A 26098-nucleotide genomic window follows, 5' to 3' on the forward strand; every position below is an offset into this window, starting at 1 on the left:
CAGTGTGTGAAAACCTTGTGAAGACTTACAGAAAACGTTTGACCTCTGTCATTGCCAACAAAGGATATATAACAAAGTATTGAGAAACTTTTATTGACCAAATACTCATTTTCCACCATAATTTGCTAATAAATTCATTAGAAATCCTACAATGTGATTTTCTGGATTTTTTTATCTCGTTTTGTCTGTCATAGTTTAAGTGTACCTATGATGAAAATTACAGGCCTCATCTTTTTAAGTGGGAGAACTTGCACAATTGGTGGCTGACTAAATACTTTTTTGCCCCACTGTAAATGGTTCTTAGTGCTTCACTGTAACCATGAACTTCCACCGACCTGAAGCCCTCTGCATTGGGGATGAACAGGTGGGGGTTGGGGGGGTCGCTATGGCAACGAGGGACCTTCACTGGTCGAGGACTGTTCCTGGGGGCTGAGTGGAGAACAGAGAAAGGGTCAACAAGGCCAAGCTATCCGACTAAATCCATACTTCAGTTCTATTTCTACACAGACATGTTTACCACTTAGACCTAACAGAAGCTTAAATCTAAAGCCACTTACAGAACAGTGAGTACACATTTGTTATGCGCATGTGATCCCTGCTTAGATTGAACCCACAACCTTGGCATTGCTAGTTTCACACTCTTACCAACTGAGCCACACAGGACCACATATTTGCTCAGATGAGCCAGGGTCTTACCTAGGTACAAGCCACTGACTGGGCTGTGAGGCTTCCCGATCACATGGCCAATGCACTCATTCATCAGAGCTTGCAAATTCTGCAGAGGGAATGATTTCCATAATCACAATACCATTCCACAAAATCAATCAATAAAGTAATCAATCAAAGAAGTAGTATGGTTTTACCAGGAAGTCATCCTCTGGTAAAGCAGAGATGAAGGCAGGTTCAATGGCTTGGAGGAAATCAAATCCTTGAGTGGCCCAGCGGGGTCTGGTTCCCCGGCCACTTTCACACTTGGTGAGGACGTAATTCATCCACTTCCTGGCGAAGGCGATATAGCATTCCCCAATCCGCTGACGGAACTCCCCCGACATCAGACGCACCACCTCCTTGTGGTACTATGGAGAACAAAAGTATATTTAAAGGTGCTCTTCACTTGACCAGTATAACATCTACATCAGAAAAGGAGAACCACGACACTCTTCCTCGTGGTGCTACTGTGAGGAACAATATGGCAGTTTGTTGGACTCTGGTTTAGGGGTTAAACTGGTTTCGGTGTTAGACTGGTCAGCCAAAAACACAAGGAGGACCAAGCCACTCTTGCTATTACCAATTTTGGTGGCATGCTCAATAGAACGGATTGTATTTCGTTGTCTGCCTTCCTCAGTAAAGTTGACATTAGTCTAACCAGATATCTGCTGACAGTTAACCCCAGTTTACAGCTTCCCACTGTACTACCACAACCCTCCAAGACAGAACATTTATCAGTTGCAACACTGTGTAGAAAGACAGACAGCTTTACAATCATTCCCATAAACAGTTTAATTATTTTTCCATACTTTTTACAACACTAGGGTTACTGAGGAAATATTTATATTGCAGGCCTAAAGCAAGACTCCAAAGGCGGACCTAAAGTAACCCCCCCACCCCCATGTGGCCACCAGTCACCTATAGTTGCATTATGGCCGACTAATATAACCAACATTGCTAGTTAGCCCACTGCTCCCCTCCACCCCCCTACAGCCACCACTGACACCTAACACCTGCAGACCTCGAAGGCGAAGTTATATCCCTTGATCCTAGCTTTTCTCTAGTACTGCTGCAACCTGGCCGACATTGATATCGCTAGGTAACATCCTCATCATACTGCCCACCCCCAACGACCCAGAACCCTTGAGCTCTAACCTCGAAGGCGAAGTTGTATCCCTGGATCATGGCCTCTCTGTAGTACTGCTGCAGCGTGGCTGACTCAGATTCCTCCACCTCGGCCTCAAACTCTGACGTGAACATGAACTCCACCCGGTCAATGGCTGTGTTGATCTTTCTACAGAGCTGTAAAGCTTCGTTCTGTGGGGGAGACGAGCGAGTGAAGAAGAGGGAATGAGAGAGCAAGAGGAAGAGATAAAGACTGAGATAGTGAGTGTGTGTGTGTGTGTGTGTCTCGACTCCCTCTCCAAGTAAAGAAGAAAGAAACCCTTTGAGGGCTGCTTCAACCACAGCCTTGCCACACAGGAAAAGCCTTATTGAGAAGAGAGGAAGCGAACAGCTTTTGAAACCTCCAATGTGAGGAAGTATAGGAGACAACATCAGTCATGGGCATGACTTTTGGTTTCACAGCAGTATAAACATGACATTTGTGCAAAGTAAATGTGGTATTGGAACGGACCCTGTATTTTGCTTCTTACTTCCTTGTGCTCTTATTTCTATTTCTTGTGTGTTTTTAATTCTACCTTGAATGACTTGTAATGCTACACTGTTAATGATCACTGCATTGTTGGTTTGCAGCATGCATGAAATGCATTTCACTGTACTTGTGACATTAAAAACGTGACATTGGAAGTCATCTTGTGCACTGCACCCTCTGCACCTGGGCCCAATAGCAGCTCAATAAACTTGGGCTTAATAGTGGATCTTCTACAGTAAATTAATTGTAATTCAGGGAAACTTAGAGCATTTACAGTAAATGATCAGAGTGAATAAAGATATTGGATGGTACCTTGAGTTGCTCCAGGGAGCGGGCGATGAGGGGCTGGCTGGAGGTTTGCTCCCTGCTTAGGGTGAGCAGCTCGTCCATACTTTGCTGGAAGGCCTTACGCTGGGCCACAAGGTGGGCTGACTGCATCACTATCAGGAGCAGGTTCTCCACCTGAGGAGAAAGAGAGTCAGGACGGAAAGACATGCTAATTCTGTCATTAGCATCATGTGTGCTCCTCGTAAAAACATAGTACAGCATCTAGCAACCTTATCAAGAGGCTGAGGCACTTGGTGGTAAGCGTCTTGGTTAAGGTGTTGAGATGACAGTTGGCGGGACCAGGGTTTGAGTCCTGGTCCGGCTACCCTCCACATTCACTGCAATATCTAGCTCTTCAAAATACACACAGGAAGAGTATCACTTGGATTAACTACATTTCCCACCCACCTTCATGGCCCGTAGCGTGTCCACAGTCTCCATCTGAGGCACCAGTTTGACCAGCTTCCCATCCCAGTGCCACTGAACCCCGGCCTGGCCTGCCCCCCCAGGCGGGTCCCCTGCTCCATGCTTGCTCATCAGCAGGTAGGCCTCGTCCTCTGCCATCATCTCGTCGGGCTCCTTACTGCAATCCTTACCGGCTGCTGCGTTTAGAAGCTGCAGGATGAGGTCACGCTGGTGCATCAGGGCACATGGGACAAACACCTCCAGCTCCTCCAGCCCTGGGATCTGGACCTGCAGACAGACAGTCACCGACCGGTTAGCTTGTTCATCCATCAAAGAGGAAGGAAAATTCAGGTAGCAAACTGAAATTCCAATTTAATTGAAAACGCAATGAAGAAGATACGAGTTGGAATTTCACTTTAGTTCCTGAATGGATATTGACCATGGGTTGAATACATGGGGAGGAAGCACGGAGTGTGATAAGGAACTAAATGTGTCATTTGAAGCACCTTGACATAATTTCTCTCCTTGAGGGTCTCAAGGAGGCATGGCACCCCACTGGTAATGCTGAAATCAGCAGCAATCTCCAGGTCCTGCAGAGAGAGAGAGGGGCCCGGAGAGAAGGGAGGGGTGCAAAGAGAGAGGTGAGAGAGAAAGGGCAGAGAGAGAGAGTCAGAGCACTCTGAACACCCAATTATTTTATTTTGATACTTCCTATATTTAACCTGGGAAGTCACATTGAGATGGACATCTATTTTTCAAGTGAGCCCTGACCAAGAAGCTACATACATTTAGTAACTTACAAAATACAATAGTTCCCAAATAAAAATGAACAGGAGGCCAACTGGGGGCAGCGTCTCTCACCTTACGGAGCATTTTGGCAAATCCCAGAGCTTTGGATGCCCTCTCTCTAGCCTCGTGGAACAGCTCCTTCAATGACCGGCTCGTCTCAATTACCGACCGGCTAGAACGACAAAAAAACTGCTTAACATGAGCCTCTTACAGCAAGATTACTTTATTTTCCCAACAGCGGGAATTTCATTTGGTAAACACATTGAAAACCACATACTGGTGCAGTCGGAAAGTATTCAAACCCCTAGACTTTCTCCTCGTTGTCACGTTCAGGCTTTATTCTAAAATGTATGAAATAAAAACGTTAAATCCTCAAACTTCACACAATACCCCATAATTAAATTTTTGCAAATGTATTAAAAATAAAAACAGAAATATCACATGTAAATATTTAGACCCTTTGGTCGTGATTACAGCCTCGACTCTTCTTGAGTATGACGCTACAAGCTTGGCACACCTGTATTTGGGCAGTTTCTCCCATTCTTCTCTGCAGATCCTCTCAAGCTCTGTCAGGTTGGATGGGGAGCATCGCTGCACAGCTTTTTTCAGGTCTCTCCAGAGATGGGTTTGTCCAGGCTCTGGCTGGGCCACTCAGACATTCAGCGACTACTTGTTCCGAAGCCACTCCTGCATTGTCTTGGCTGTGTGCTTAGGGTCATTGTCCTGTTGTAAGGTGAACCTACTCCCCAGTCTGAGGTCCTGAGTGCTCTGGAGCAGGTTTTCATCAAAGCTCTCTGTACCTTTCTCCGTTCATCTTTCCCTCAATCCTAGTCTCCCAGTCCCTGCCGCTGAAAAACATTCCCACAGCATGATGCTACCACCACGCTTCACCATATGGATCGTGCCAGGTTTCCTCCAGACGTGACGCTTGGCATTCAAGCCAAAGAGTTCAATCTTGGTTTTGTCAGACCAGATCATCTTGTTTCTCATGATCTGAGAGTCTTTAGGTGCCTTTTGGCAAACACCAAGTGGGCTGTCAAGTGGCTTCTGTCTGGCCACTCTACCATAAAGGCCTGATTGGTGGAGTGCTGCAGAGATGGTTGTCTTTCTGTAATGTTCTCCCATCTCCACAGAGGAACTCTGTCAGAGTGACCATTGGGTTCTTGGTCATGTCTCTCCCAATTGCTCAGTTTTCCTTTTTCTTTGTCATTAAAGGGTATTGTGTAACGTAACTAAATGTGGAAAAAGTCCAGGGGTCTGAATACTTTCCGAATGCACTGTATGTTAAACATAAAACAAGACATACCGGATCTCATCTGAGACTGTACTGTCGTCGGCACTTTCCCAGAATTCATCACCACTTTTCTGCAGGCCCGTGTCCAGGAAGTCCCCTGTGGACTTGAGCAGCATCCCAGCAATGTCACTGTGAGAGAGAAGAGGAAGGGAATATTTAACTAAGTGGCACTAACTAAATACAATGTGGAAGAGGGAGTGAGTTGGACGCTCCCAAGGAGAATAGACGCTTAAAATTAGATGGAGAAACAATGAATCAATGAACAAAAAAAATCTAGCACTTACCAGAAGAGTTTCCCAGACTGGGCCTCCCCTCGTCTGATGTAGGGAGTGATGACCTTGGAGAAGTTCCACTCCTCCTCTAGAAGGTTCTTCAGGCTGTGTGAGGCCTGGGGAAGCTGCTGCAGCATCTGGATCCAGCTGTGCATGTAGTCAAAGTACACCTGCAGACAGAGTGAGGAGAGAGATCTCTACTGATTAAACAGGTAGGTGTGCAGCAGGGTTTTCATTAGCCGGTAACAGCAGGATTTTGGCTGATAAATAAAATTGCCGCCAGCCAGTCGATGTAAATGCATTTGTCCGGTCATGCTTATCGGTGTATAGGTTCATTTACAACATTTAGTGGAATTAAATTGGCCAGTGTATTTTCATGAGTTATCATACGAGCACAGCAAACAGATATGGAGCCTAGAATGAGCGGAACATCTGTCAGACAGCAGGAGAGCTGTTGCTACTGTTACGTGAATCATGCTTTTATAAGCCCAATCATTACGCAACCATTTTAAATGCAAGCACCTGTTCATTTTTTGGGGATGTCCACAATTAAAGACCTACTATTTTTATTTCTCAACTGGTAATTGAAGCACACTTCCCATTAACCATTCAAGTGCGTAGGCAACGGAAGGCAAGCTTCAGTTTGTTTGCAATCCAAACTTTTAACTTCCTATTATGAGGCATGTTTCACTTTTCTTCAAAGTAGCCTAACCAAAATACAACTAAAGACTTACATATGCCATTGAAACCAGTAGCCTCTCTCTCATGCTCTTTGTTTTCAAATCAACTTTATTTCACTGTCCAGTAGCCAAAAGTCCACAATCCTAGCCATATCAGTAATACATGCCAGTTGTTGCATCTTTAGATCACCCCTCGTTCTAAATTTCAAAAATATATTTTCATCTCAGTCACATGAAACTGCTTGCATGTGTGTTGCGCTTTTGACAACGGTGTTTTGCAACTAATTGCATTAAGGAACAAACATTTGCGTGTAGCCTACTGTCGTGTGTGCATTGCTGCGCTTATAGTGTTAACATAAAATAGTTGATCAACTTTTAAGCTCCTCAATGATTTAATTTTTTGGGGGGGATGTACTGGTTGAATGAATTTGGGATCTATCACCCCACAACTGTCCAGAGTCTGTTCGGAATAGGCAATGTATTTTTCGCACAAAATGACAAGCTGACCAATAGAATAGGTAAACTTTCCTACTATGGGGATAGTAGATTGAAATAGACTAGTGATTTTTGCTGTCCGTTATTAGTCTTGTTTGCTGAAGAAAAGTAACTGTGGACAGTTATTCCAACATCGTTCAAGTGTGCATCAGAATTTGGTAAGGAGGATGCACACCGTTGCATGTGTTCTGTTAAGTTGAATTACCATAACATAAAAGTTCTATCATTCTGAGCACCGTGGCTGGACACCCTAATCAGGTTAAGCATATGGGTCGGTAAAGTTCTCAAATGTCCGGTAAATTAAAATGCTGCTGGTCAAATGTCCGGTAAATTAAAAAGCTGCTGGTCAAATGTCTGGTAAATTAAAAAGCTGCTGGTCAAATGTCCGGTAAATTAAAATGCTGCTGGTCAAATGTCCGGTAAATTAAAATGCTGCTGGTCAAATGTCCGGTAAATTAAAATCCTGCTGGTCAAATGTCCGGTAAATTAAAATGCTGCTGGTCAAATGTCCGGCTCCACATTTTCCTAACAGAAACCTGGTGCGCATGTAGTCAAAGTACACCTGTAGACAAAGGGATGAATGTACAGTGATCAACCAGCAGGTAAGTGGATATGTTGCCTACTTACAGGTGTACAATGTTATTCATTGCATGGCTGCATGCAGCAGGTAGTTTCCTCTCCAGTTTGAGACCGTGCCAAGTCATTTGATAAGCAAATCAAGTTCCTAAATGTATGTCCTGACAATTGCTTTGCATGGTTTTTCCACAGTATGATTGTCACCTGTCTGTGATATCACCACCATTATCCCAACACAAATTCCTCCTATAATATATACCATCCTTCCTATGGCATTGTGTGGTATTGCTTCCTATTTGTCAGCAGATGGCAGAGATACTGGGGAATACCTTCATCCTCATTGCTGTCATTCTTATTGTATTAGCCTCACTGCAGGGCAGGGTTGTGATATTCCTAAGGTAAAGCCTGTTTTTCTGCAGCAGCTGAGTGGTGGCAGAAGGTAGTAGACTAGACTTTGACCCTGACAGTGCTGTGGTGGTGACCCTTTTTAGAATTCAGGAACATTGTGTTTTCTTCGGCTTTTATCACCCACTACCGGCCGTCTGTCCAAGGAGACAGACCGCGAGGAAAGGAAACGCTGCAGCCTAAACTCCTGAGAAGTAATCAGTGATTGACTGATGCCAATTCCTACCACACCCCTGGCTGCCATGTGCTGATTCAGCTTGGTGGTTGCTGGTTAAAGCGCTCTCACCCCAGAGATAAGCGCACACTGTTCTCAAGCAGATTTACCAGGTGCTAGTATAACCCCAAGCCTGGGTCCTGGCCAGGCACCCAGAGAGACACAAGCCACTTCCCTACAGTACGCCTCTAGTCTTAACCCACACTCAGGTTGAGTAGGACGCAGCCTCTAACTTCACCCTGTTGAAAGGATGATGTTAAAGTTGTGCTCTGAGACTTTAGTAACCTCTGGGTAAATCTACACCTGACAGACAAGTGACCTCGGTAACCTCTGGGGTAATCGACACCCGACAGAGTGACCTCGGTAACCTCTGGGGTAATCGACACCCGACAGAGTGACCTCTGTAACCTCTGGGGTAATCGACACCCGACAGAGTGACCTCTGTAACCTCTGGGGTAATCGACACCCGACAGACAATAGTGACCTCGGTAACCTCTGGGGTAATCTACACCCGACAGACAATAGTGACCTCGGTAACCTCTGGGGTAATCTACACCCGACAGACAAGTGACCTCGGTAACCTCTGGGGTAATCTACACCCGACAGACAATAGTGACCTCGGTAACCTCTGGGGTAATCTACACCAGACAAAGAAGCTAAGTTGCAGAAAATAGTCTCTGCGCGGTGGACACACTTAAATCAAAACATTTCAGTCGTTTAGGGTAGTTTTCCAACACATCTACTACAGATTAGTACTCCCTAGTTTGTTTTACCACCAGCATCTGGGGAGGTCCTCTTCAAACTTGTATATGTAATGTAGCAGTGATAATGCATTTGAGACCTTTCATAAGAATATATGACTCACTTATCATTTTTGTGGAAAGAGGAATTTTGCAAGCCTAATCCTGACTCAGTAAGTCTGTCTTACCACCAGCATTTTGTGGAGGTCCTCCTCGAATTCGTCTATGTTGGCATTGGTCTGGAGTCCCTGGGGGTCTGTTACCACCCCCCTCAGCATGTACTGGTAATACTGCTTCATCAGGAGACCACCTTTCAACACCTCCTTACATTCACGCACCAACTACAGGACAGATTGAGACAGAGGTTAGCATGGGCATCAACTGACATGTAGCCTACCTTACTGAGCCAAACCGAGCTGTACTAGGCTGGACTGGTTATGCAGCCACCACAGATGCTGGAACTGTGCTTTAAAGGACAATGTGAAAAGAACATATCTGGGCCAGCGCAGTGCGGTTCAGGTCAGCACTACAGTGTGAATCAGGCAATAGAGATAATCATCACTATTCACCTCTCCTATTCAGAATGAGCAAGGCAGAGTGGGAGAAACAGAGAAAGTGTGCCTGCTGACCTGTTTGATGCTGAGCAGTGATGGCTCCCCTGCAGGCCTCTGTTCCAGTCTCAGCTTAAGGCACTCGTGTATCACGTTCAGCAGGACGCGGCACAGGACCAGGAAGGCAGGTCGGAATGAGGGCAGGTCCATGTCCAACAGCTCCTCCCAGGAAACTTGGTCCGCCCCCAGCTCCGGGCCCCCGGGAGTGCTGCAGGAGGACAGGTGGCGGGACAGCTCCGGTAGGTAGTCACTGTTCAGCATGGGGTCTGGGAAGTCAGTGAACTAGAGAAACAGACATGTTAGCATGTCTAAACTAAAGCGTGAGAGGGACAGCTCCAGTAGGTAGTCACTGAACAGCATGTGGTCTTTGAAATCAGTGAACTAGCTGGGAAGACAAAAATACAACACAAAAAAACTAACACACAGAATACACAGACAGGTTAGCATGTCGGCAAACTACAGAGGGCTGAGCAAGGTGAGGATAGTGTAATTCAGAGTTTTAAAAACCTCTGCTTCAGTATTAAACTGGTTAACTGGTCAATTCAACTGGTCATCTGTGAGGTAAAAAGTCAAAATATTCCTGAAAAGAGCAGTGTAGATTCCTAGCTAAATATCTTTCTGTTTACAAGTTGAGTATGCGGTGAACGTTTTTTTTCAGCCAGCACACTGATGTTGGTTTCACAGATAAATGACAACCTCAGCGAGGGGAAGAGGGGCCCCAGGGATGGTGACTCAGCCATCCTGTATGTATATGGGTGGTTGTGTGTGCACACTGGATCTCTCCACATGACCACAGCTGAGAGAGCACAGATAGTCTAACACATGGACTAGTCAGTTGGGCTCTGAAATGGCACATTATCGGCAAAGCACCCTGCAGTAAAGTAGCTGCTTAGTTGGAAATAATTATGTGAATGAGGTTCATTTGTGAAGAAATAATGATTTGCATTCATATTTGCTTTGCCAAAACGTGTCTAGCTTTCAACTCGACAGAAAGCAAAAATGAACAAGCTCCATTAAGCCCAATTAAAAATCCACCAGGGATTCATGACTAAAATGCAAATAGGCCTGTACAATCCATGTATCAATGTATCAAGTCCAAGCACTTCCCTCTCATTTCGCAACCTCACAATAGCCACAGTGCAGCTCTGCGAACACAACATCCAAAAACAGAGCCAGGGCAAGCTGAGCTGAAAAGGGTGGACTAGTTATGCATCCACCATAGTTGCTGGAACCGGGATGGAAAAGAGTGAAAACTAAATCTGAGCCTGCACTGTATGGTTTGGTTGGGCATGAATGTGAAAGGGGTTTTCAAACCTCTGCAAGGGGACCCCCAGACATATCACAATATTGTTGAGGCCTTTAACTAGCTAACATAATTCACCTTATCAAGGGCTTGATGATTTGTTAAGTTGATTCAAGTGTGCTAGCTCTGGAATAGATCAAATACATGGAATGGCTGTGGACTCAGCGGAGTGGTTTGAAAACCCCTGCCATATTGGACAAATGAGAGAGACTAGACACACAGCAATCTAAGCTCTCATGTGAATTTATGACAACCTTTCGACCACTCAGGTCTTCTTCGATCTCAAACCATAGTGGAAGTTGTCATGTCAACAATTAACCACATAGGACAGCGTTTGTCATGTCAAAAAGGAATTCTGCATTTTTCACAACAAAAAAAGACAAAAGAAATATCTTGCTGCGTTTTGTAAACGCAGATTTAAAATGCTTCTCATTGGAATTTCTGCTCAGCATCAGACTAATTCTGTGCTTCAGTTGCACTTCTCCACTCAGATGAGAATTCATGAACAGGCATTCTATCAGCAGACAGAGCTCTGACTGATGTGTAGCTACGTTTCTCCTGTACTTCTCAGTGTGGCCAGCCTAGTTCTCTGGTAAAATAAAATATTAACTTCAAGCAAAACATCAGGAAATGTAACTGGCTACATTCTTTCTATGATAAACAGACATAGGATGGCCGTTTCTGCAAAAAAGACCTTGCTTTTTCATTCTAAGCTCATTTACTTGTGGCTGCTAGCCGAATAGCGTTGCATTTCTGTTGTCATCAGATGTTTTCTGCTGAATGTGACGCACCAAGGTATTTTCTGTGAAAGAAAACTACCATTGCAGATCCCTGATCGTTCTATTGAAGCAAAAAAATACGACTTTCAATATAAAATGCAGATGAAAGATTTGTACAGATTTTTTGAACGTCTGTTATTTGAGTCAGCTGTGTAGTGCTAGGGCAAAACGTGCACCCATTGGGTTCAACAGGACAGTTTGAGAAATACGGACATAGGAACAATGACAATGTGCAGAGTCTCTCCCTCTAATTTCCTTTTTATCATTTGAAATACATCACCTGCTCAAAGACATTGGATGTTCATATGTAACCTTCTCCTATATAAAACCATATGACAGCACTCTCTTACCTCCTGTGCAGGCGTGTGGCTGAGCAGGGCTGCCCGGGACCTCTGGAGGGAGGGGTCCATCAGCTTGTGTAGTCTCAGGATCAGTTTCCTCAGCCCCATCTGTTTCAAGGCCTTATCTACGAATGGTCTGAAGATGGCTGTAGGGCAGTTCATCCCTCCTGTCCCTGTGCCCCCCGATACCACCTCCATAGTCCCTGTCCCATCCTCAGATAGTAGTAACTGGGCAAATTTAGGAGTCAAACAGGGGGAGAGTTCATCTTCTCCCGGCTCAGTTGTCGTTTCACCCCCTCTGGGCTCACCAGTTTCCCCCTCCTCCCCCACTAGGTCTCTGTCCTCTCCGTCGCTGTCACCGGCAGTGAAGGTTGCCGTGGAGTCATTCTCCCCGTCTTCTTCATCCTCGTCTTCCTCGTCGTTGCCACGGGAACAGCGTGGCGAGGGGATCTCGAAGACGGGCCAGCCGATACGGGAAAGGTCCCCGAGGCCGAGGACAGTCGCCATAACACGAAGTTTCTGGTTCAGATCCTAAGTGAAAATATAATAAATATATGCCATTTTGTAGATGCTTTCATACAAAGCGACTTACATTTTCGTATTGGTTGGCCCAGCAGGATCCTAGTGTTGCAAACGCAGTGTACTACCAACTAAGCAAGCCAGGAACACAGAAAATAGTTCATTGTTTTTCTAGTGAGAGGACATAATTTCTCCATGTATTGGCTCTCTACTAGGGTTGCAAAGGGTTGGAAACTTTCCAGGAAATTGAAAAAGTTTCCACCTCTGAATATTCCCCAAAATATGCAACATTATTTAAGTTTTTACATTTTTAGTTATTTCTTTGAATGTACTTCTTAAGCTATTTTTACATCAGCAGTTGTCACAAAAAAAGGTAATGTCAGCTTTTTTGCTGACCCCAAGGTGCTATATTTATAAAACTTCCTGGTGTGTGTGTGTGTATGTGTGCCACAGGCTTACTGCCCTTTTCTATGCATTCTGTCACTTTACCGCCCCTCTCACCTCAGTCAATCAATCCGGTCCCTACCTGTGTGATGTTGAGCCAGAGACAGAGTGCCTGCACCCTGCCCTGGAAGTCCCTGGCTGCGTACTTCTCATAGTCCTTCTGGAGAGTCTGCAGGGACGGGTACAAAGCCTCTACCGACTCCAGCAGCTCCATCACCCGTTTAACCTGCTCGAAGGCCAGCCGCTGGCGCTGGAGGTGCTCCCTGCACCCCGCCCCGGAGCCCAGGGGCGCCGCTGCGTCTACTGCCGAGGGGCAGGCGCTGAAGCCCCATGGGTCAACTGAAGCAAAGTGATTTTGGTTCGTCTCTGGGGCTCCAACAGCAGCAGGCTGGTTAAAATCCCTCTCCTCCCCAGAAACAGTCTCTGAGGCCTGGGTTGGAGACCTCTGTTTGGGACCCTGGTCTGGGCCTCCACAGCAAGGCTCTGTTAACACTAGTGTCCTCTGGGCTCCCTGGCCAGGAGATGCCCCTGATCCAACCATACCTGGTCGTCCTACACACACCCCCAGGGTCAGTTGTCCCAGGCCCACGGTGCTGGGGCTCAGGCTGTGGTAATTGACCTTAAAGTGGAGCACCTTGTTGATGATGTCTGGGATTGCTTGTCGAGCCGTGAACAGGAACAGATCCTGGTCGTTGACGGAGCGTCTCGCGTGCCACGCCTGGAGCTCCAGCCACACCACCTGGAGAGATGGAGGAAGGGATGAGAGGGAGAGTCAGGACACATAAAAGTGCAATACACGATATACATCACCAGAAGATAGCATTAATAATCAATTCATAAGTCAATCCATAGCTACCTCGTTGTTCTGGCCCATGAAGGCTGAGTTCTCCAGACCTCGCTGCTCCTTCTCCTTCTTCTTGGACGACATGGAAGTCAGCTTCAATAACAACCTCAGCGTCTCAAAGAACTTGAGTCTATCTGCAGGGCAGTCTGTCCTTGAGGTCTGGCGGTGGGTGCGGTGGGCCATGGGGTGGGGGATAGTGACAGGGAGCTTGCCGCTGCCGCACCCCAGCGATAGGTAGGGTTTCCTGGGGTCCATGTTCAGGGATGAGCCTCCACCGAAGGGGCTGGAGGTCTTGGAGAGCGGGTCCAGCATGAAGGAACCTTCAAAGGTCTTCTTGTGGTCTCTCTCGCTGGAACGCAGGGTGGCGCGTTGTCTTTTACCCTGCTTATAGTTGTGTTGGTGCTCCTCGGTTGCTTTGTTTACGTTTATTTGGATCCCCTCAGAAGGGTCGGTCTGTTTCTTACCCAACTTGTAGTTATGTTGCTCAGCCTCTGGGGGGTCCTTCTCTCGGTCTCGCTCAGCCCCCTCTCTAGGCCTGTAGGGGTTAGGCTCACTCTCTCTCTGGGGCTGGGATGGACTGGAGGGGGTTGGCTGATTGTCTACTGAGATACAGAAATAGAGAAAATCTATACTTATTTCTAACCAATACAATAACAGAACCTTTACCCCCCCCCCAAGAAAATACACATGCTGTGGTTACTTTACTCACTGCTACTTGCTCATTCCAAACACCAGCCACTATGTTAGTTTGTATTTGTATGTATTAAGGATCCCCATTAGCTGCTGCCAAGGAATAGAGTTAGTTCCATGTAGCCATGGTTCTACATATTACTGTGCGCTTCCCAAAGTCTGTTCTTGACTTGGGGATTGTGAAGAGACCCCTGGTGGCATGTCTTCTGCGCTTCTGCGCATTCAGCATGTCAACACTTTTCACAAAAACAAGTAGTGATGAAGTCACTCTCCTCCACTTTGAGCCATGAGATTTACATTAGCTCTCAGTGTACATTTAACACATTATAACTTGAGGAATGGCAAGGAGTTGTATACCAGTTAATACTATAGAGAATTGGTTAGGTTACTAATGTTAGCTCATCTAATGTTGTAAACGTTAGCTGTCTGATTTAATTAGCCAGCGAATTTTCACACCATAAACTCAATTATTTGATCAATTAAGTTGGCTAATGTTGCTCAACATTTCTCTGGCTTGCTAACTGGATCAAATTCTCAGTTAGCAGATACTTAATGATAACAATACTTGTTCCACCACACTTTGTTTTTCGGTTACATCTCATGAAGTACGCTTCATAACCTTCTCACCCTGTCTCCATGCTCAGACTTCACCTACCTCTTCGTTATCGTTCAGGAGATGCGCTGCTGTAACTGGCAAACTGCCTTTCCACTCTCCCACTGTCTTTCCAGAGCGCCCCCTGATGCTGTAACTAGCAAATTGGTTGTCTCTCTCTTCAGACGCGTGCTGCATTCTGTTATGTGAACGATTGGCTGAGCCTTGGATACAGCCAGTATTGCTCCAAACACGCGTCACTCGTTTGCTTACAGCCAGTAGTGATCCAAGCGCACCCGCCCCCTCAAATTTCTCATCGGATCTACACGAATCACGTAGGTCACCTATTTTGGATTCAAAACGGCGAAAGGTGACTCGTTCACATCCCTGCTTGTTGGTAGTTGTTAAAAAGTCAGGGCAGAGCTTTATTATTGACAGACTTCTCATCATAGCTACTGGTATATCAACGTGTTTTGACCATGACAGTTTACAATCAAGAGTTGCTCCAAGCAGTTTAGTCAATAACTTGCTCAATTTCAGTATTATTTATTACAAGAGTTGGTGAATGATTTGTCCCAAATACAATGGGGAAAGGGCGATACCTAGTCAGTTGTCCAACTGAAATGTCTTCAACTGAAATGTCTTCCGCATTTAACCCAACCCCTCTGAATCAGAGGTGCGGGGAGCTGCCATAATCGACATTCACGTCCACAGCACTCGGGGAACAGTGGGTTAACTGCCTTGCTGAGGGGCAGAACGACAGATTGTCAGCTCGGGGATTCAATCCAGCAACCGTCCGGTTACTGGCCCAGCACTAACCACTAAGCTACCTTCCACCCAATGCTTTTAGTTAGAAATATTTAGCACTAACCTCTCTTGCCACCCATTCTGAAACAGCAGCTCTTTGTTAACTTTCCGGTGATTTTACTAGCTGACGTGTATTGTGTTGAGTCCTAAGCATACACACTGGCTTTATTCAAGGCCATTGGCGTGTCATTAGTAAATATTATTTAAAAAAATATGTTTTTTTAGCTGTCTAGGGCCTAGACAGCTGCCCTGGGGAATTCCTGATTCTAATTGGATGCTTCCATTATTTATTTGTCCACATTTATTTTTCCAGCAGCAGACTATGATTGATGTCAAAAGCCACACTGAAGTCTAACAAAACAGCTCCTACAATCTTTTTATCATCAATTTCTCACAGCCAATCAGTAATTTGTGTAAGTGCTGTGCTTGATGAATGTCCTTCCCTAGAAGCATGCTGAAAGTCTTGTCAATTTGTATACAGTAAAATAGCAAATGTATCTGTTCAACCCACACATTTTCCTCAAAAGTTTACTAAAAAAAGGGTTGGTAGCAGGCTGATTGGTTGGCTATTTGAGCCAGTAAAGGGGGCTTGACTATTCTTAGGTAGGGGAATGACTTTTGCTTCCCTCCAGGCCTGAGGGCACACACCTTCTAGTAGGCTTAGACTGAAGGTAAGGCAAATAGGAGTGGCAATATTGTCCGCTATTATCCTCTGTCATTTTCCATCCAAGTGGTCAGACCCCGGTGACTTGTCATTGTAGATAATAAAAAAAAATATTAAAAAAAAAACACCTCTACAAAATTACAGTGGATGTCTTTCATAATTTGGTCAGATATACTTCAATGTGTACTGTCAGTGTAAAAAACAACAAAAAAAACATGTAAATTAAGTAGTTGGCAATATCAGTGGGTTTTGTGATGAATGAGCCACCTGATTCAATGAATAATGGAACTGAGTTTGCCTTTTTGCTCTAATGTTCATTTAAGCTTTTTACTAGCATTCTTTATATAATGTTTATATAACCGTTTATACGGTCATTTTCTTATTAGTAAGTGGAATAAGCAATTTCATAAATGTATCAAGTGCAGCATCTGGTTGCTCCTCATTACACAACAAATATTCTTTACAGTTACATTAACGTATTTATATCTTTGTGCATGCTTTAGGGTTGAGTGAGATTTTTTGAGCAACGCGCACATTTTGTAACATGATACCCTCACCGGTCCATGTGTTTCGAGACCCTCAAATAGCAACATACACAAGGGGCTGATGCGGTGATTTCCTTCCATTTGGTAAAGCAAAGAAGAATCACATTTAAAACATCACCACTGTTAGCTAATTTCAATGAAAACCAATTGCATATTTGAATAATAGCTACATTTAATGAAAGTTAAGGTTTGTTTTACATTACCTCGTTCTGTGCCTGCCAGGTGGCTTGCTAGCTATCAGAGTAAAAATAGCTTCCCACATCTCCCCATGTGAAATAAGCAGATATACAATTACAGTTGAAGTCGGAAGTTCACATATACTTAAGTTGGAGTCATTAAAACTTGTTTCAACCACTCCCAAATTTCTTATTAACAAACTATAGTTTTGGCAAGTCGGTTAGGACATTAGTGGATGACACATTTTTCCAACAAATGTTTACAGACAGATTATTTCACAGTATCACAATTCCAGTGGGTCAGAAGTTTACATACACTAAATTGACTGCCTTTAAACAGCTTGTAAAATTTCAGATGATGTCATGGCTTTAGAAGCTTCTGATAGGCTAATTGTCATAATTTGTCATAATTTGAGTCAATTGGAGGTGTACCTGTGGATGTATTTCAAGGCCTACCTTCAAACTCAGTGCCTCTTTGCTTGACATGGGAAAATCAAAAGAAATCAGCCAAGACCTCAGAAAAAATATTGCAGACCTCCAGAAGTCTGGTTCATCCTTGGGAGCAATTTCCAAACGCCTAAAGGTACCACGTTTAGCTGTACAAACAATAGTACGCAAGTATAAACACCATGGGACCACAGCAGTCATACCGCCCAGGAAGGAGACGAGTTCTGTCTCCTAGAGATGAACGTACTTGTGTGAAAAGTGCAAATCAATCCCAGAACAGCAGCAAAGGACCTTAAAGATGCTGGAGGAAATGGGTACAAAAGTATCTATATCCACAGTAATACGAGTCCTATATTGACATAACCTGGAAAGCTGCGAAGGAAGGAAGGAAGACACTGCTCCAAAACCACCATAAAAAAAAAAGAATCCAGACTTCGGGTTGCAACTGCACATGGGGACAAAGATTGTACTTTTTGGAAAAATGTCCTCTGGTCTGATGAAACAAAAATAGAACTGTTTGGCCATAATGACCATCGTTAAGTTTGGAGGACAAAGGGGAGGCTTGCAACCCGAAGAACACCATCCCAACTGTGAAGCACGGGGGTGGCAGCATCATGTTGTGGGGGTGCTTTGCTGCAGGAGGGACTGGTGCACTTCACAAAATAGAAGCAACATCTCAAGACATCAGTCAGGAAGTTAAAGTTTAGTCACAAATGGGTCTTCCAAATGGACAATGACCCCAAGCATACTGTCAAAGTTGTGGCCAAATCGATTAAGAACAAAGTCAAGGTATTCGAGTGGCCATCACAAAGCCCTGACCTCAATCCTATAGAAAATGTGTGGGCAGAACTGAAAAAGCATGTGAGAGCAAGGAGGCCTATCAACCTGACTCAGTTACACCAGCTCGGTCAGGAGGAATGGGCCAAAATTCACCCAACTTATTGTGGGAAGCTTGAGGAAAGTAACCCGAAACATTTGACGTAAGTTAAACAATTTAAAGGCAACGCTACCAAATACTAATTGAGTGTATGTAAACTTCTGACTCACTGGGAATGTGATGAAAGAAATAAAAGCTTAAATAAATCATTCTACTCTACTATTATTCTGAAATGTCAAATTCTTAAAATAAAGTGGTGATCCTAACTGACCTAAGACGGGGCATTTTTACTAGGATTAAAATGTCAGGAATTGTGAAAAACTGAGGTAAATGTATTTGGTTAAGGTGCATGTAAACTACCGACTTCAACTGTAAATAATATGCCTTGGTAAATATAGTCTTTACTTGCCAGTGTATTCTACAACATTATCCCAGTTTAATATGCTGCTTGAATGTATTAGTTACCATATCAGCTAAAAGTAGAATGTAATGGTTTGGTCGCAGAGAAGAAGCACATCTCGCAGTGGTTTTTATAAATAGCCTGGAATCACTAGTTATTCTAATGAAGTTACATTGTTATTTGAATAGTAGCTGAGATTATATTTGCTTATCAATGCAAGAGGCTACTTTGATGTATAGCCTATAGATCAAGGAACCAAGCAAGCTTCATTGCCTACACAACAATGCCCCCACAGCTACTCAATGAATAATACAGCACGTTACAATTTTCATGTGGCACAGGAGTATGTTGAATGTTGGAACGCACTACAAGGACCCAATTATTTTGTGACAAAAACACTGCACTCTGTAGGGTATAAATTGTCCTTAACAGGTAGATTGGGTTAATGTTTATCTGTAACGTTTATCTGCAAACAAGGCGTTTGCCTAACGTGTTTATCACACGATACCCCTGTCCCCTCTACCTCGGACTCTGTGACCACTGCCTCCATCTTATCCCCCCAACTTACTCTTGTTTGGAGAGTGTCCAACGGGGGAGCGTCCAGCCGACCTGGCCTGGCTGTTCTTCTGGTGTTTCCCCGACATGCGTTTCATCTGCCGGGAGGTGTAGGGGGGTGATGTTCCGTACAGAGCTTCCTCTTCCTCGCTGGGCTCGTACCAAAAGTCTTCCACCTCGCAGCTCTGATGCGCCGAACCATCTTTTGAGGGATTGACCTGCCTGTGGGAAAAGAGTAGGGTTATGTTTAGTGTAGATTCTATGGAAACTAATCTAGTATCTGCAATGAAAAACGTCCTGTGGAGATGAGGGGTGTGGTGAGTGAAAAGAAAATCTGAAAAAAAGTGCGGGAGATAAAAGGTGGTCACGCCAACGAGCGGTAGGCCTTTCCCTGTTATTTTAATAGGCTATTCGTACATCTGGCACCATCAGCCTTCAGATGCTTGTAAAATGGCTTTTGCAATGTCAAATAATAGGCTTTATTGGTTGAGTGACGAATGTATTTTCCTGGGTCATTGTTACCAAATGTGCTCTATAAAATGGTTTAAACAGAGTAGCCTACCGGAGTGGACACAACTCAGATCCAACTAGTGATAAGGGTTCAGGGTCACCGTAAGAAATAGCTTTAAAACGGTCAGTGTATTTGGTCATTTTTACCATTTTGAAACTCACATCCATGAGCTACTTTGCTATGGGTGTCACTGCTATTAGCTTCAAGACTGACATTTAGACCAGCGATGTCAGCCCCATGAGCATCGAGTCTGACAGCACAGTGGGTTGACGAGGATTTCGTACTGAGGAGAGCCGTATTGCATGCTCAAGAATGTGCTGGTTCTCATACTGCTGCTGCCATTTCAATGGCATTTCAGAACATGTTTGAAATATGAACACTCCTCGCTCCATTCAAAACAACTGACTCGAGAAATAAGCTCAACTGCGTCTGTAGCAGACGTGATACACTTTCATGGCATTGAAACGCCTGCTCAACAACACAGACTGTCAGGTTAACTTGTTAAAGTAATCTACTGGAGGCTGTGAAATAAGTGATTTGGTGGCATTCTGAGCCTCTGTCGCCACCATGCTCGATGCTAGGTACAAAGGACCGCTACTTCGATGCAGACAAGAAACAGTGCTTATGTGAAATGTTACAGATACAGCTGGACACTGACACAGTGGGCACCGAGGAGAAGAGGCCCATGGACAGACCGAGCTGAAACTTCACTGCTTGACATGTATGAATGAAATCCTGGTTGAGACTGAACAAATTAACAATGAAACAGAACAGCAAGTGAGTGAAATAAATAGGTTGATGTTTTACTGGTAATGGGGACATACGTAAATGCCAACAAAATAACCTTGTGGTTAATTTGTGTGCGTGCGCTATTTAACTGTACTAGAATGCTTAAAAAGGCAGCTACAGTTTTGAAATAATAAATCGGTATCTTTTTTTTGGCAAGCAAAATATCAGATATCGGTATCAGCCAAAAATGTCATTTCGGTGCCTCACTAATCTAGAAGTATCGAATCGTTCATGAAAGGAGACAAGCACATCCCCTAAAGGCATCTGCATGCTTCCATGCCAAAACAGTTGGGTAGAGTGTGTGCATATATTGTGACAGATTTCTTGAGTTATAGTGGATAAATTCGGACTATTTCGAGGCATTGTATTCTGGCTACGGCATCTCAAAAATGGACAAACAGTACAGTTGCCGCTTTTTCCCCCTCATTTCTCAAGCAAAGGTCATTCAAGGGAGTATGCGACAATTGTTTGGTTTGGCGCTGGCCGAACTGAAACATGCTAACGCTTTAAGAGTTAGCAATGGTTCACTTAACTACCATCAACTTCCTTCCAGCTGTGTCAAATCAGAGGGTCTATTTGTCGCCAGACCCACTGGCTCCAGGTCATCTATAGGTCTATGCTAGGTAAACCGCCGCCTTATCTCAGCTCACTGATCACGGTAACACCCACCCGTAGCACGCGCTCCAGCAGGTATATCTCACTGGTCATCCCCAAAGCCAACACCTCCTTTGGCCGCCTTTCCTTCCAGTGACTTGAACGAATAGAAAAAAATTAAAAATTAAAATCGCTGAAGCTGGAGACTTAGATTTCCCTCACTAACTTTAAACATAAGCTATCTGAGCAACTAACTGATCGCTGCAGCTGTACATAGTCCACCTGTAAATAGCCCACCCAATCTACCTACCTCATCCCCATATTGTTTTTATTTACTTTTCTGTTCTTTCCACACCAGTATCACTACTTACACACACCATCATCTGCTCATCTATCACTCCAGTGTTAATCTGCTTAATTGTAATTACTTTGCTACTATGGCCCATTTATCGCCTTACCTTCTCATGCCATTTGCACACACTGTATATACTATTTTTTCCTCAATTGTGTTGACTGTACGCTTGTTTATTCCATGTGTAACTACTGCTTTGCTTTATCTTGGACAGGTCACAGTTGTAAATGAAAACTTGTTCTCAACTTGCTTACCTGGTTAAATAATAGGTGGGGGAAAATGGTATCCATGAGTTCATCTTACTCTGGGTAAGTAGATTTTTTATTGTCATAATGTCTAACTAGCCCTTTAACTGCAGAGGTGACTGTCTGTTCAAAGCACATCTTACTGATGAGTGGTTTGACTAGGACGCCTATCTGGTCTGGAGCCTTCCGGGTGGCAGCCGCCACTGGCTCGAACAGTAGAAGTTCTGCTGTATCAATAGCAGTGCTGTGTATGACCAGAGGGCCAGACAGACACAGGATAATGGGCTGTGGTGGGCTTTCAGTGTTCACACCCCCACTCCCCAGCCAGTCTTTCACTAATATAAAGGTAAACATGATTATTGCATAGTTCCACTACAATGGAATGGCACCATATTTGCTACATTAGGTAATAGGGCACAATACCAGATTTCTGGGGGCTTTGTACCCCCCCAAGAGGGGCGCCAGGCAGACAGACCCAGGACAATTGTTTACGGGGGTTCACATTTCACTACTAGGAACATCACTGTTCTGGCTGAGCACGAGCAGAGGAAATAGTAGCCCTGTATACACCAGTAGGGATGTATACCAATTCTCCACACTTTTGCTTCGATACTTTCCTAAATGGATTTAACAAATGGTGAAATGTAACAATGCTGAGAAAATAAACTCTCTCCAGCCAATACTTACAAGTCTATGCTGTTAAAGGGCACTCCACAGTTAAAACAACAAAGCAAAGTCCCTACCACGGTTTCAGTAAAAGGCTGTGGGATGTTGCTGGAGAAATGGAACCAGTCAACTTCATAGAACTACGGATGCAAGGACTGACCATCCATGATATGAAGGTGTTCAATGTTGAGCCTATTAAGTGTTCGTTTACATTTACTGTAGGGCATTCCCCCGGAAAGGTATTACACTGAGACTCTGATTTTTCACTAACACAAGCACCGCTGAACCTCGAGGGACCACCCTTCAAGCTAATGAGCAGTCATTCTGACTCCAAAATTATAACAGTGTAATTAATAAATGTCATTTACAGTGCATTCAGAAATTCAGACCCTTCACTTTTTCCACATTTTGTTACGTTAGAGGCTTATTCTAAAAAATATATTAAATAGCTTTTTCTCCCCTCAATTTACACCATACCCCATAATGACAGTATTCAGACCCATTACACTGTACTGTTGTAGTATCACCTTTGGCAGCAATTACAGCCTCAAGTCTTCTTGGGTATAACGCTACAAGCTTGGCACATGTATTTGGGTAGTTTGTCCCATTCTTCTCCGCAGATCCTCTCAAGCTCTATCAGAGCGATCGTGTTCTTGGTCACCTCCCTGACCAAGGACCTTCTCCCCGATTGTTCAGTTTGGCCGGGTGGCCAGCTCTAGGAGTCTTGGTGGTTCCAAACATACAAATATTGTATCCATTGTAGATTAAGGCAGCAACATAACATTTGGAAAAATGGTGTCTGAATTGTTTCCCGAAAGCACTGTATGCCATTGCAAAATGTATAATTTGGTTGCGTTTATGAAGGTCTTAGAACACAATTTTTTTTTGTAACAATCGAATTTTCATTATTTTATGTTACTGTTAGAACGGACAGCTTCAGTCAGCTGTTCTAGCACGCTGTACTGATGTTTTTTGCCATGCAGCTCTGCCCCCATTCAGAAGGTCCTAACTAACTTAGTTTATTATAAGTAAAGGTCACACCAGTCAATATATGTTAGGCAGTCAGCAGCCTCTATTACGGGACGTTCAGAAGGACTCCTAGCAAGGCAGGGCAGACGTCTGATAAACCCCCTTTTCTCTCCTGCTACCTTTTATCTCGTGGACATTTCCTTTGCCGTTAATTTGATTGTGCGTGCATCTAGAAGTAAGTGCCGTAGCTCTGTAAACAACAAGGCAAAAAGAGCTATTGCCTATGGCTGTTTCTAATGACCATTTATGTTGAGCTTGTTAGCTAGCTCGGACTCCCGCTAGCGGTTCCCATTCAGAATGCATTGGTATTTAGCATGTTAATTAGCGAGGTTAGCAGTTTTAGCATTAGTTATTTGTGGTGCTGCTAGGCTATTTCTCTTCGTGTAAATTCCTCACGCTCTTTGTTATGTAGATGTACCTACACTCTTGTACTGTTCATTTACCTACGTTCAGCATGTTTACAAGTTCCCTAGCCTTTGTAGGTTATTGCCACGTGACTAGTCCTTATGCTGTAGTGTATAGCATGCGCTGTTGGACTTTGGCTGCGCTAGCTTGTACAGTCTTTATTCCTATTATAGCAGTGCTCTTGCCTAAGTTCTTTCTCCTCTTTCCTTTTAGACCCATAATTAATGTCAGTTATCACTGGATAGGATTCTCAGTTATCTGAACCATGAGTGGTCAGATGTGTGTGAATGTGGACAACATCTATTAAACCCGCCTCAAGCTGGACAGCCGCCTCATCCTTGTTCTGACCAGACATTCTGTAGTGGTTGCTACCAGTATTAAGCAAACACGTAAAGGTTTCTTATTACATTCATGGTCCTGATTCTCTACAACCCTACCCTTATTGTTAATGGTCCTTACGAGCTGGATACAACAGTGAGTACTAAAGCCCAAGGATGCCAGTTAACAGAGAAGAGCCTCCACGAGATGTGGTAAGTTTGCGCCGACTGGATCACCCGCCACAATATCTCACTGATTACAACTACTACGGCAAAGAGTCGAGGCACAGACTACCGCACACATCCACTCCTACGAGGGAGAGCTGCTAGAGGGTTCTATTGAGAAAACGAGATGACATACTCCAGTCAAAGTGGCCGCCTACCCCTTCAATGACTCATCACCGGTCCAACTCGCCACCAGGCTGACCAGCAGAATAGAGGACAGAGCCTCAGCCTTTTCATTGGTTGCTAATTCAGAGTTCCCACCACAGGCTAACCTCAACCAGAGATAGCCAAGATTAGCATCAAACTTAGATCGGATATTATCAGGATCAGCGTCGAACCTGCCCCAGAGATCACCGGGCGTGTGGAACTATGGTGACAACCAGAGCGGACACACTGCGTCTACACAGCCAGTGTGACAAGATTGATGAGCTAATTGAAATAGAAAGATTGATGGCTCCTACAGTGCACTTTAGCTAGTACTTACCTGATGGACACTGTCAGTTAGCACCTGACCATCTCAGTCAATCCTTCCACAGTTCTTTCTTCTTACAACTGCAAGCGGTATTAGAGGGGGAGAACGGACCAGCTCAGCAATGCCAGCGCGACCAGCTCAGGAATGCCAGATATCAGAAGATGGTCGAGACACTTTGCCCTTCCACCTTAGCACCGATCTCAGATCCGACCTCTGCTGTGGAGTACCTCACAGGTGCTACAGCTTTCTCCGGGGCCAGAGGAGCTACCAGAGCTCACCCTGAGGGAGCACCCCATCGTCTTCCAGCTGAGTTAGTAGTGGGGCCTAATACACCCGCTCCTACCATGGAGCCTCAGCTATACACTCCCACCACTGTGCTTAAACCAGCTCCTGCTGCAGAGTCTTAACTGGTCTCCACAGCAGTCCTACAGTCTACTCCAGATACAGAGGAGCTACTTGAACTCACCCTGGGGGAGCACCCCACTGTGTTCCAACCAGCTCCTGCCTCACATTCTCAACTGGTTCCCATAGTGATGCCATCACTGTCTCCAATGACAAGAGGTTCTGCTGACCCATTCTGGACCCAAGACCAATACTCACCTCCCTGCCTGCGATCAGTAAAACCTACAGCCTTCCTCAGGGACAAACGAGCTCATCCTGGATGAGCGCCATACCACTGTGCTCCTACTGAGCCTTCTCCAGGGACAGCGGAGCTGGCACCCTGAGAGAGCACCCTATTCCTACTCCAGTCGACACCACCAAATGTCAGTTGGTCCATAATGTGGGAGCCCTGCCTGCGGCTGCTGTGCATGCCAAGTCCACTCAGACCTCTTTGGTCCCGGTCTGGTGGGACCTGCCTAACCCTACCTTCGACATCCAGCCTGCTGTTGTCCAAATCACAATCTGTATTGCGGAGGCCCTCGTCGAGCTCTGGGTACCTGCGGTCAATAGCTCCGAGACCTTGGTCGAGACCTGCAGTCAAACATCTACCGTCTGTCGTACTGAGACCTTTGTCAAGCTCGGCTGCCCAACCTCCTGATCCTGGTCCCTTTGCCTGGGTCCATCCCTTCCAGTGGCCGCCGCCTATTGCTGCTCAGTGGGTCCAGCCACCTAAGTAGCCAGTCCCAGGGTCCTTGTTGGGCTCTGCCGTGTCGGCCCTGATGTCTCCAGTCCTGGTGTCCTCAATTGACACCGCACCGGGGTCAAGAGGACTCCTCCTGCTCCTCTAGGGACCTTACAGGCCCTAATTGCTGAGGTGCTCCTGGACAGGGGGAGCGCCACCACTGGAACCACCATCTTATCCTGTTGGCTCCCCTCTTCCAGAACTGCCTCACAGCCTG

At 45.0% G+C, this 26098-nt stretch overlaps 1 protein-coding gene across 4 annotated transcripts in view; it reads right to left on the minus strand.

The window, feature by feature from the left end:
- Positions 1-26098, minus strand: part of LOC109870569 (mitogen-activated protein kinase kinase kinase 4) — a 77489-nt gene that overhangs the window by 22462 nt on the left and 28929 nt on the right. For all 4 annotated transcript variants that reach the window (XM_020461135.2, XM_020461134.2, XM_031804756.1 and 1 more), the window contains exons 2-17: positions 19167-19375; positions 13413-14002; positions 12639-13295; positions 11603-12124; positions 9189-9452; positions 8748-8900; positions 5462-5619; positions 5190-5306; positions 3956-4055; positions 3601-3684; positions 3098-3382; positions 2675-2824; positions 1864-2025; positions 864-1076; positions 697-775; positions 336-429 (exon numbers count right to left, since the gene is read on the minus strand). In XM_020461135.2, the coding sequence (XP_020316724.1) occupies positions 336-429; positions 697-775; positions 864-1076; positions 1864-2025; positions 2675-2824; positions 3098-3382; positions 3601-3684; positions 3956-4055; positions 5190-5306; positions 5462-5619; positions 8748-8900; positions 9189-9452; positions 11603-12124; positions 12639-13295; positions 13413-14002; positions 19167-19375 (3837 nt within the window). The remainder of the gene's footprint in view (positions 1-335; positions 430-696; positions 776-863; positions 1077-1863; positions 2026-2674; positions 2825-3097; positions 3383-3600; positions 3685-3955; positions 4056-5189; positions 5307-5461; positions 5620-8747; positions 8901-9188; positions 9453-11602; positions 12125-12638; positions 13296-13412; positions 14003-19166; positions 19376-26098) is intronic.

Source organism: Oncorhynchus kisutch, linkage group LG25 (assembly GCF_002021735.2).
Source record: "Oncorhynchus kisutch isolate 150728-3 linkage group LG25, Okis_V2, whole genome shotgun sequence".
Lineage (NCBI taxonomy): Eukaryota > Metazoa > Chordata > Actinopteri > Salmoniformes > Salmonidae > Oncorhynchus > Oncorhynchus kisutch.